Genomic DNA, 11,090 nt, shown 5'->3' on the forward strand with positions numbered 1-11,090 from the left:
AAAAGGTTTATTTACAAAGGAAGGGGAAATGAGGAAATGTACAGCTCAGGGAGAAAAGTGGGAGACAAAGTTTTAAATGAGTCCTACCTGATCCGCCTATCAGAAATCCCAAAATGGCACTCTGAGAGCTGGCCGCCAGCCAGGAGCCGTGAAGCCAGGAGGCGAGCGAGTGAGTGAGAGACCCCAAGGCCTACGTGTTTTGGTTTTTATACCAAATCTGGCTGCTTAACTCCAGCCTCAGGTCCCAGCCACCTTCCCTTTGGTGGTGACGGGATTTGTCTTTCCCAATGTCCTGATGGCTTTGGTCTGGAGTGGGGGTGGAGTCCACAAAGCCTGCATGGAATTAGCTCAGGACATCCTTTCCCCCTAACACTTCTGGTCTTGTGGTGCCTCCTTTTCAGTTTTTTTCTATTGCTATCCTCCATCACCCCCCACCTCCGGCCCCCACCATATCTGGCCCGAAATCTTTTGGGGAATTGGAGGGAGGAGGTTCATTTTCTGTAGCTGCTTCCTGCTGGAGGGGGACACAGAGCTGGCCCTACCTACATGGGCCTGGGATATGGTCTCCCTAACACTAGTCCCTGAGCTGCCCATTGTTGCTGGTTTCAGAAGGAGGCAAGGGGTGGGGCATCTGGACAGGCTGTTTCTCTTGTGTGGATCAGCTATTTTTTGCTTGGAGGAGAAGTTTAAACTTCAAGAGCTCCCCCAGGTTAGCAGAAACACATTTAATTAGGAGATTGTGCTAAGGTTTAAAGAGAAGAGTGAGAAGTATAGCAGTGGCTAAGGGTCCTCAGTAACATGGACAGTCATTTGGGGCCAGCCATTGAGTGTGAGGTTTACTAACAAGATAAGCAGCAGTAAAATAGTTTTGGGGTTGTGACATGGTGTTAGGGGGAAAAGGATGCCCTAAAGGGAATAAATTTTACCAGGTAAACAACCCATTTTAGAGTGGTGTTAGACTTAAAAGAATGTCGATGGGACATTTGTTTCTAGCAGAGGAGCTGTTTTAAATCCCATGTGTCCCTTGTTAAGGGCAACACCCACCAGGGGAGCCCTGAGGTGCTGGAGTGAGCCACATAGCCAGGGACTCAGTGGGAGGGCTGGCTTGTGTGTGTGCAGAGCTGCAAGCCCAGTGAAAACTACTGTTTTTTTTTTTTTTTTTGCTTTGTTAGGGACAGTGTCATGAGCATGATCACTGTGAGGCTAGTCAGAATCTCAGGAGAAAATTGGGTGAGCTTTAAAGTTAAGTTAGAGTGAGGAACCGCAGCCTACCTTTTAATGTTAAATTTTACCCGAGTATAATGACTTCAGGGTTTTATATCCTCCAATTCTGGGGCAGAGGGCTATTAGGAAGACAGTGTTGGCCCTTTTTGGGCTCCAGGATGAAGACAATTTCAAGTGTTCAGGAGCACCAATCACGTAAAGGGGAGTCTGCGGGAGACTGTCGTCCCTTAGAAGCAAAACTATATAAAATAGTTAAATATAAAAAGTGCTAGTCCTATGTATAGGTTGAAGAGGACCAGAAGTAAAGTTACTAAATCATGTGCTTTGTCCTGTAAATAGACACGTTTTCCTTGGGTGGCAGTTAGCAGAGCCAGTGCCCTTTGATTTTGCTAAGGCCATTCCTATTATATTTTGTGTGGAGGGGAAGGTGGGTCCGGAATGCTAGGTGAGTACAGAGAAAGTGGCTCCCGATGCAATCAGAAAATTAATATTCTTATCTGCAACTTCCAGGGTTACCCCAGGCTCAGCCATGGAGATGGTCAGCTGGGGAGCTGGTGACGTCCTTGGGCCCTGTCACTTGTTATCCAGGAGGTGTCACTCGTCATCCAGGAGGCATGGGCTGGGGTCTGGTGGCTACTCCCTTCAGAGAAAGGGACAATACCTTTTCCAGTGGCCATCCTTCTTGTACCTCGGGCACAGCCCAGCTGGATTTCTGAGTTGTGTGTGAAAGGTTTGGCGCCGTAAAGAAGAGCCAGGCCAAGCTTTCTCAAAGGAAGGGAAAATTTATTGCGCCCAGGTGGAATTCACAGTCCCAAGGTGGGGATCCGGGAAGCCATGCTCCTTGTCAGGGGGAGGCTGCTTTTATAGGGTAAGGAGAGGTCATATGGGAGACTGGATTTGCAAGGATGGGAAAAGATTCAAGGGCGGGGAGGGATTCCTGTCCGAATTTTCCAGGCAGGCTTCTGCATTCTTGCCCCCAGGTGGGCTCCCTAGTGGGCTTTTGCATTCTGGCCACCTGCATGGACCTTTCAGTGTGCCTTTCCTGCTCCAGGTCCCAGATGTTGTACCTGTCTCATGGGGCCTTTGAAGCTCCTCCATTCTTTCTTCCAGGCCGGCCCATCTTCTGTTTCTCTGAGCCTGGGGAAGCCTGGGTCTGCAGGGCACTGGTAATGGCGGCGCCTATTAATGGAGCCTGCCTGTACTCCCTCGTCACAACTTACTTTCCCTTTTTAACCCTTTACTTTGGTCCCTGTTATTAAAAATTTTAAAAGCCACTTTTAAAAGTTGGTGTGGCAGAGTTTGGGGTCCCATGGCTAAGTTTTTGGAGCTTTCTGCGTATATCTGGTGTAAACTCATGGAATGAGTCCCCAGAATCACCTCGCCCGCTCTTGTATTAGGCTCGAGGTTTGTGAACTTGTGAATGGGTTTCACTAGTCGCCCTTGCTTTAGTCTCTGGAGCCTGCACCGATGTCAGAGCAAGGCTGCACAGATGTCAGAGCAAGGCAAAATGAAGGAGACCACTAAAATGCTTGTCCTCTTCTGGGCTAGATTAGTATACCTTTTCATAACCTCAGCAAATTTAGTCTGAAATGATGCGGGTTTTTTTTTTTTTTTTAAAGATTTATTTATTTATTTATTTATTTATTTATACAAGCACTGGGTACAGTCAGAAGTGCGGGAGGGTGAGCGAATTCACCAGAGCCAGAGCGGAGAGCAGAGCAGGCAGAAGGACCGAAGTACACTGCTGAGGAGAGCAGCGGGCGGCAGGAGAGGTCTGTGCGCCATGTGGGACCCTCCTCTGGTGGCCGGGGAGCAGCCGGGGATCGAACCGGCGCTGCAGAGGCTGTGGGCAGCTTCGCAACCCAGCGCTTAACCGCTGCACCACCAGGGAGGCCCTGATGTGGGATTTTTTGGCCTTTGAGTAACTTCTTTTTAGCCCTTTTTATAATTGACTGGCTTATTAGGTTTTAGGAAGTCTTATATATTTTATTTTTATTTATTTATTTTCTTTAAGATTTACTTGTTTATGCATACAAGAACTGGGGTACAGGCCAGATGCATGGGAGGGTGAGAGGACTCACCAGGGACAGAGTGGAGAAGAGGACGGCCAGACTGATGAAATACACTGCTGAGGGGAGTAGCAGGCAAGTCAGGAGAGGTCTGGCGTGCCAGCCAGACAGCTTCACAGTGCTGTGCTCAACTGCCTATGCCACCAGGGGAGGCCCTCTTATGTATTTTAGAACAACCACATTAATTTACATTTGTGTTGAAAAGGTGTAACAATCCTATGAGAATACTTCCTATGAGCTATCAATATACCCAAATTGACATGTTTGTTTCTCACAATGAAAAACAATTTTGTTAGGTATCTTAACAGCCCTCTTAAGACAAAAACTTTACTATTTCAGAATGAATAGTCATAGAACAAACTTACAGATCTTTACAAAACAATTACTCAGAGTGACAAGGATTTTTAAGAGTAGATCTATTGCTTTGACAAGACTCAGCAATGCTGACATGATAAGGGTTTTCGCAGGTGACCTGAGGGTAAAAGAGCACCAGGCTTTTCTGCCCTCCCACCATTAGGAATGCCATTTCTGATGGGGCACCTGCAGTTGTTACATTGTTACATTGTTGCAAACTATCTTGTTTACTTCTGTGGTCCATGGGAGGGTATTGAGATAGTCATCAGAGAAGCAGAGGCAAGAGAAGCAGCAGGAGAGAGAAGGAGAGAAAGAGGTGAAGGCTTGCCTGGGACCTGGGGGGCTGCCGGCCTCCTGGCCCCTGGGCACCCCTATATGCCATGTACCTGGGTGCTGCTCTATATGTAACAGCTCAGTAAAAGCCTGAGAAACCCACTGAGGACTCCAAGACTCTCCTTTACCCATCTGCTGGATCAGAAAACCCGTTTGGTGCCCATCTTGCCCCTACACCCACCTGGCTGAGGTCGGGTCGCCACTTCCTCCCTGGGAAGTTCTTTCTTTCCTGTGTCTCTTTCCACAGGACAGTTGTTGGAAGGCATCACCATGTGGAACTCACACTTAAGGGGTGCTCTGCTATAAACATTTCTGCGCAGGTTTTATGTGAACAAAAGTTTTCAAGTGAGTTGGGTATCTACCCAGGAGAGTGATCAGCAGGTTTTAGGGTAAATCTGTGTTGCATTTAATAAGTATTTGAAATTGCCAAATCTCTTCCGTAGTGACTGTATGATTTTGCATTTCCTCCAGCAGTGAATGGGGGTCCCTGTTGCTCCCCATCCTGGTCAGCACCTGGTGCAGTGTCCCCCCATTCTGAGGTTTCACTTTCCAAGGCTTTAGTTTCCCGAAATTAAAGTAGGTTAAAATTTTTTCATAAGATATTTAGAGAGAGATCACAGTCACACACAGCTTTTATTACAGTACATTGTTGTGATTGTCCTGTTTTAAAGTTATTAATCACATGGTGCCTAATTTATAAAGTAAATGTATCATAAGTGTGTATGTGCAGGGAAATCTTCGTATATAGAGGGCTCCATACTATTTTGTGGTTCTGGTATCTACTGGGGGTCTTGGAATACATCCCATGTGGATAAAGGAGGGCTGCTGTACTAGGATTTGGATTTAGGCCATATAATAGGTGTGCATAGCGTGTCCATGTTGCTTTAATTTGTACTTGCATTTACATATGTCAGCATATGATGTTGAGTTTCTGTTCATATGCCTACTTGCCATCAATGTAGTCCTTGGAAACTGTTCAGAGTTTTGCTCAGTTTTAGAAAGTTATTTGTTCCTTGTTGAATTTTAAGGGTCCCATGCATATTCTAAAACATGTATTAGTCATATTTTGCAAATATTTTCTCCTGGTTTGTGGCCCAAGCTCTTTTACAGACCTATCACATCAATGCATACAAAGACTTTTGTGGGGAGAAAATGAGAAGTTGCTGACTACAGTGGGTTCAGAGTAGAGGCGCCTTGGTAGACTGAGGATGAGGTGACTTATGTATTTGTGTATATTCTTGAGTATTTATGAATCCTCTTTGGAGCGTGAATAGCAAATATTAGTTATTATCAAAATCATTTATTATCAAAAATAAATTACACAATACCTGACACTTATCAAACACTTGGCACTTCCCCCTCAGTCACATGTTCTCAGGCTCTGACCTTCTACTCTAGGACCTGTCATCTTGTCACTGAATGATTTTGCCTTAGAATTTCCACCTGACCAAGGTGGGCTGGATGGAGGGACACCTTCCCACTGAAAAGAGCTAAAAATGTGAGATACGTATGAGATACAAAACCACCTTCTTAAAAGCATTAGAACTGGGCCTCCCCTGGTGGCCCAGGTGGTTGAGTGCCATGCTGTGAAGCTGTCTGCAGCCTCTGCAGCACCGGTTCGATCCCAGCCGGCCGGCGAGGGTCCCACATGGACTGCAGACATCTCCTGTCTTGCCCGCTGCTCCCCTCAGCAGTGTATTTTGTAGTCTGCCTGTTCTGTTCCCCGTTCTGTCTCTGGTGAATCCTCTCACCCTCCTGCACATCTGGCCTGTACCCCGGTTCTTGTATAAATCAATAAATAAATTTTAAAAAAAAAGCATTAGAACTGACAATATAGAAATGAATGCCCACACCCAGTAAAGAAGGGGGAGACCCTACATGGGTCCCACAGAGAACAGCATCTTGAGGAGGGGAGGAAGGGCTGTGAGGGCCCTGTGCAGAGCAGACACGGAGCCCAGCCCTTCAGCTTTGCGCTGAGCCTGATGACCACCACCCGACGTCCCTTTCAAAATTTAGGAAGACCTGATTTATTTTGCTTATGATGTGTGTGTGTGTGTGTGTGTGTATACACATATATATATGGTACACTTCTTAGAATATAAACTGTATTCCCTATAAAAATAAAAATGTTGGGCCTCCCTGGTGGCGCAGCCTGTTGAGCACAGTGATGTGAAGCTGTCCTGAGCCTCTGCAGCGCAGGATTGATTTCTGATTGGCCAGGGAGACACCCACATGGCGCAGCAGACCTCTCCTGGCTTGCCCGCTGCTCCCCTCAACAGTGTATTTCAGTCTGCCTATTCTGTTCTCCACTCTGTCTCTGGTGAATCCTCTCACCCTCTCGCACACCCCAGTTCTTGTATGCACAAATAAATCTTTAAATAAAAATAAAATAAATAAAATAAAAATGTTACAAACAAAGCATTTTCAGACAAGGAGGGAGTAAAAAACACTGTCAGCTGTTGTTAACAATGAGAAACAGAAAAGCATTGAAATGAGGCCTCAAATTTGGTGATGACCTCTCATTGTCAGCCTTCCACAGGCAGGTCCAGCACCTGAGCCCGGAGGAGAAGGGCTGCCCAGGAGGGAGCAGGAGGGAGGGAGTAGGACATGGACAGAGACCACCCTGTCCAATATGAAGGGCTGTGGGGTCCTAGCCAGGGAGGCTCAGGAAAGCAGGGAACATCTCCTCAGGCCTGAGAGAAAGAACCTGGACACAAAGTAAACCCAGTTTCTGATGACATAGAGCACATATCAGTCACTTCTGTCACAATCCAAAGTACTATGTGCCAAGGAAACTAATTTGTATAAGGAGAGTTAGACCTTTTGGGGGGGGGGGGGGGGTACTACCATCTTTACTTGAAGGGATGAATGACAAAACACTGTCATTATTTAGATTTTGTTAATCTATACCCACTCTCTAGAAAGTGAATGTGAGCTGTCCCTTTAAGAAAATCAACTGACAGTTGACAACTGATAATAATTAACTACAAGCGCCATGTGAAAACCAGATAGTGGAAAATTGTGTCCCATCACTGTAAACTTGACAACTTCCAGTAGCCACTTACTTTTCTTTGGGGATTTTTGGAACATGAAACATATATGATTTTCAAAATTTGGTTCTCAAATAATTAACATAAAGATCATATAACCTGGTAAGACAATGCATCACTTTTTAAAGTCATGTATTAGTACAAGATTAATAATCAATAGAGAACTATGGAATTAATATAACAGAAAACATTCAATGATACTGTTCTACCACTCACTTTGCAAATAACATTTGAAAAACCACCACTTGTATAGTTTCAATTTATGGCAGAAGTGGAACAAAGTTAAATAGTCACAATGATGTGAAGAATACTTAAAATGCTATTTTCACATATTTCAGAGAGGCTGTATAGTTTTTCATTGACCCACCAAAACAAAGAGTAAATGCAGGAGAAACTATGACAGTCCAACATGCCTCTAGTGAGACACAGAAGAAAAATTGCAAAAAATATAAGCTGTAAAAGATCCACTCATGACCCTGATTATTTTCATTAAATATCTACATTTCTTTAAGACACTTTGAACACACAATGGGTTATTAATATTATTTTAAATTAAATGAAAATATCTTTAAATTGATTTTATTCCTCAGGTAGTAAATACTGAGAGCTAGAACCTCCTAAACTATACCGGGGTCCTGGCTAATTTTAATCTTTTTTTTTTTTTTAATAGAGGCTTTTTTTTTTTTATTTAGTTTGTTTGTTTGTTTGTTTGTTTTGTTTATACATGCACTGGGTACAGTCAGAAGCGCGGGAGGGTGAGAGAATTCACCAGAGCCAGAGCGGGGAGCAGAGCAGGCAGAAGCACCGAAGGACACTGCTGAGGGGAGCAGCGGGCGTCAGGAGAGGTCTGCGCGCCATGTGGGACCCTCCTCCGGTGGCCGGGGAGCAGCCGGGGATCGAACCAGCGCCGCAGCCACGGGCAGCTTCGCAACCCAGCGCTCAACCGCTGCGCCACCTGGGAGGCCCGGTCCTGGCTAATTTTAAAACTGCAGAGACCTTGAAACAAAAAAGCTTGAAAAATCGCTGACCCAGTGCCTGGCCTGGACTCAGGGAGGCAAGGCCTTGGAGCAGGAAAGGAGGGGGCGGCAAAGTCCCAGGTATCTGGTGTGGTTCTCAGGGTCACAGCCCTCTGGGCTGTGCAGGGGGCAGGGAAGGTTACTGTTGGGGATTCTTCATCTCCCCACCATTTCACATCTCCCACAACAGGTGTCAAGATCTCCTTTGAATACTGGTGACTCACCCCCAGTTCTCACTCCCCATTGCCTGGAGGGTCTCCAAAGACTCCAGCCAGCATCACAGCTGCCACCAGTCTGGACTCAGTCTCCCCAGACCCAATAGCACCCGTCATGAGGCCCCCAACCCTCCTGCTGCTGCTTTCAGGGGCCCTGACAGAAATCAGGGCAGGTGAGTGCGGGCTCAGGAGCGAAAAGGTCTCATAGAGAGAGGAACCCCGGCGGGGGGCTCAGGTCCCAGAAAAAGCAAGTCTCCCCCGCCTCTGACCCTGTTGTTCCCCTTGACCCCAACCTGCCCTGACCCCTTTGTCCCTCTCAGGCTCCTGCCGCCCCTCTGAGTCTCCAGCCTTCTCACCTGCTGCCCCATTTCAATCTCAGGAGCCCCCTCGCCCCCCTCCCCTCCGCCCCGTCTCCCCGGGACCCGCGGGGAGGAGGGTCAGCCCGGGTCTCCCTCCCGCCCCCAGGCTCCCACTCCCTGAGGTATTTCTCCACCACGATGTCCCGGCCCGGCCTCGGGGAGCCCCGCTTCATCTCCGTGGGCTACGTGGACGACACGCAGATCGACCGCTTCGACAGCCACTCCGCGAGTGGGAAGACGGAGCCGCGGGCGCCCTGGATGGCGCAGGAGGGGCCGGGGTACTGGGAGGAGGAGACGCGGAGCGCGAAGGGCAATGCGCAGACGTTCCGAGTCAGCCTGAACAACCTGCGCGGCTACTACAACCAGAGCGCGGCCGGTGAGCGGGGCGGGCCCGGGGCGCTCACGACCCCACCCCCGCGGGCGGGCGGGACCCCAGACCTCGGGCCCGAGCGTCCCCCGAGGCAGGGGGACCCGCCGGACCCTCGACCCGGGACGAGCCCCGGGACGTTCCCCGCGGGGTTCCCGCGTCAGTTTCGGTTTATTCCCGGCGGGGGCGGGCGGGGTGACCGCGGGGTGACGCGGGGTGACGGGGCGGGGACAGGCTCTCACACCCTCCAGGGGATGTCTGGCTGCGACGTGGGGCCCGACGGGCGCCTCCTCCGCGGGTACCATCAGTTCGCCTACGACGGCGCCGATTACCTGGCCCTGAACGAGGACCTGCGCTCCTGGACCGCGGCGGACACGGCCGCTCAGATCTCATGGCGCAAGTTGGAGGCGGCCGGAGTGGCTGAGCACTTCAGGAACTACCTGGAGGGCAGGTGCGTGGAGTCGCTGCGCAGATACCTGGAGCACGGGAAGGAGACGCTGCAGCGCGTAGGTAAGAGGGGCTGCAAGGTCTCCAAACCCCTCTCAGGCTGCACCCAAGGGGAGGGTGGAGTCAGGGTCACAGCAGCGCCCCCTCTCTGGTCAGGGGAGGAGGAGCCCCCTGGGTTTCCTGACTCCCCAGAGGACCCCACTTTTCCTCAGAAGTTTTCCTCTGAGCCTGAGGGGAGACCAGCCCTGAAATCACCCCTCACTGATCCTTTTGACCCAGCAGCCCTCTCGGGAACCATCAGTTTTTCTCTCAGGGTCTTGTGATTGGTCTGAGGACATTTTTCTGATCTGACTCTGCTTTTGTGAGTCCCCATGTCAGGAGCAAAAGCCTGTGCTCTCCTCCTTAGAGAACTGCGTCCTCCTATCCAGAGTTGTCAACTAATTCTAGAACTTTCTAAGGAGCAGAGATTATCCCAGACTCCCCAGACGAGGCTGGTTTCTAGATTTTGTGCCTCCTCTTTCCAAACCCACTGCCCTGTCCATTCTGAGGATGGTCACAGGAGGGTTTTTCAGGGTCCATGAAAGAAAAACCCAGAGTGTGTAAGTTTTCACCCTTCTCCTCAGAGGCCCCAAAGACACAGGTGACCCGCCTCCCCACCTCTGACCAGAAGGTCACCCTGAGGTGCTGGGCCCTGGGCTTCTACCCTGCGGACATCACCCTGACCTGGCAGCGAGATGGGAAAGACCTGACCCAGGACATGGAGCTGGTGGAGACCAGGCCTGGGGGAGATGGAAACTTCCAGAAGTGGGCAGCTGTGGTGGTGCTTTCTGGAGAGGAGCAGAGATACACGTGCCATGTGCAGCATGAGGGGCTGCTGGAGCCCCGATTCCTGACTTGGGGTAAGGAGGGGGATGTGGGCACAAAGCTTCTCAGGGGCATCAAGAATCCTTCTGGAGACCTTCAGAGGGTCAGGATGAGGCCTGGGGCTCAGGGTCTCCCCTTCCCTTCCAGATCCCTCTCTTCAGCCCCCCGACTCTGCCGTGGACATCATTGCTGGCCTGGTTCTCCTTGGAGCTGCGCTCACTGGAGCTGCACTGGTGCAGCTGTGATGTGGAGGAAGAAGCGCTCAGATAGGGAAGGGAGTGTGGGGATCATGTCCACTGGGGGCTTTGAGGCCACAGGTAGAACTAGCCCTACCTGGTAATGGGAAGCACCATTGTAAGAGCAGGATGAGCACAGCGCAGGTTCTCTATGACCCGAGCTGACGGGTGAAGGAGGAGTCCTGGAGCCCTCGGTGGCTTTTTCAGGCTTTTATTGAGTTCACCAGGTACAGGGAAGGCAGGGGTGCTGTATTGGGGTCAGGAGGCTGATAGGCACTGGCAGGCCTCCCAGCCCCCAGCAAGTCTTCACTCTTTCTGGACTGTCCTGTGTTTTCTAGTGGCCTCTGCTTCTCTGCTGGTGCTGCTCTCTTGCTTGTCCTCCTTCTAGTGGTTCTGCTGTTCCCCTGGCTTTCCCGTGATGCCACCCTTGTGGGCTGCACTCTCAACCCGGATGTATCCCACCTATGCATGCCCACACCCTACTCCAGGTGCCCACCATCTGGCATGCATTTAATCTAATGGCGGGAAGGCGAAAAACTTGATATGGATTTTTACT

General features: G+C 49.7%; 1 protein-coding gene and 1 pseudogene across 2 annotated transcripts in view; both read left to right on the forward strand.

The window, feature by feature from the left end:
• LOC311167649 (class I histocompatibility antigen, Gogo-C*0203 alpha chain-like) overlaps positions 1-9,186 on the forward strand; it is a 158,768-nt pseudogene extending 149,582 nt beyond the window's left edge. The window contains exons 5-6 of the transcript in view: positions 8,822-8,996; positions 9,086-9,186. The product of the transcript in view is annotated as a class I histocompatibility antigen, Gogo-C*0203 alpha chain-like (transcript). The remainder of the gene's footprint in view (positions 1-8,821; positions 8,997-9,085) is intronic.
• LOC311167897 (popy Class I histocompatibility antigen, A-1 alpha chain-like) overlaps positions 1-10,543 on the forward strand; it is a gene marked incomplete at both ends in the record, with an annotated part of 193,204 nt that extends 182,661 nt beyond the window's left edge. The window contains 3 exons of the mRNA XM_084229053.1: positions 9,222-9,497; positions 10,058-10,333; positions 10,446-10,543. Of these exons, the coding sequence (XP_084085179.1) occupies positions 9,222-9,497; positions 10,058-10,333; positions 10,446-10,543 (650 nt within the window). The remainder of the gene's footprint in view (positions 1-9,221; positions 9,498-10,057; positions 10,334-10,445) is intronic.
• Between the last annotated feature and the right edge of the window lie 547 nt (positions 10,544-11,090).

The sequence above is a fragment of the Talpa europaea genome (genome assembly GCF_964194135.1).
Source record: "Talpa europaea genome assembly, chromosome: 2".
Taxonomy (NCBI): domain Eukaryota; kingdom Metazoa; phylum Chordata; class Mammalia; order Eulipotyphla; family Talpidae; genus Talpa; species Talpa europaea.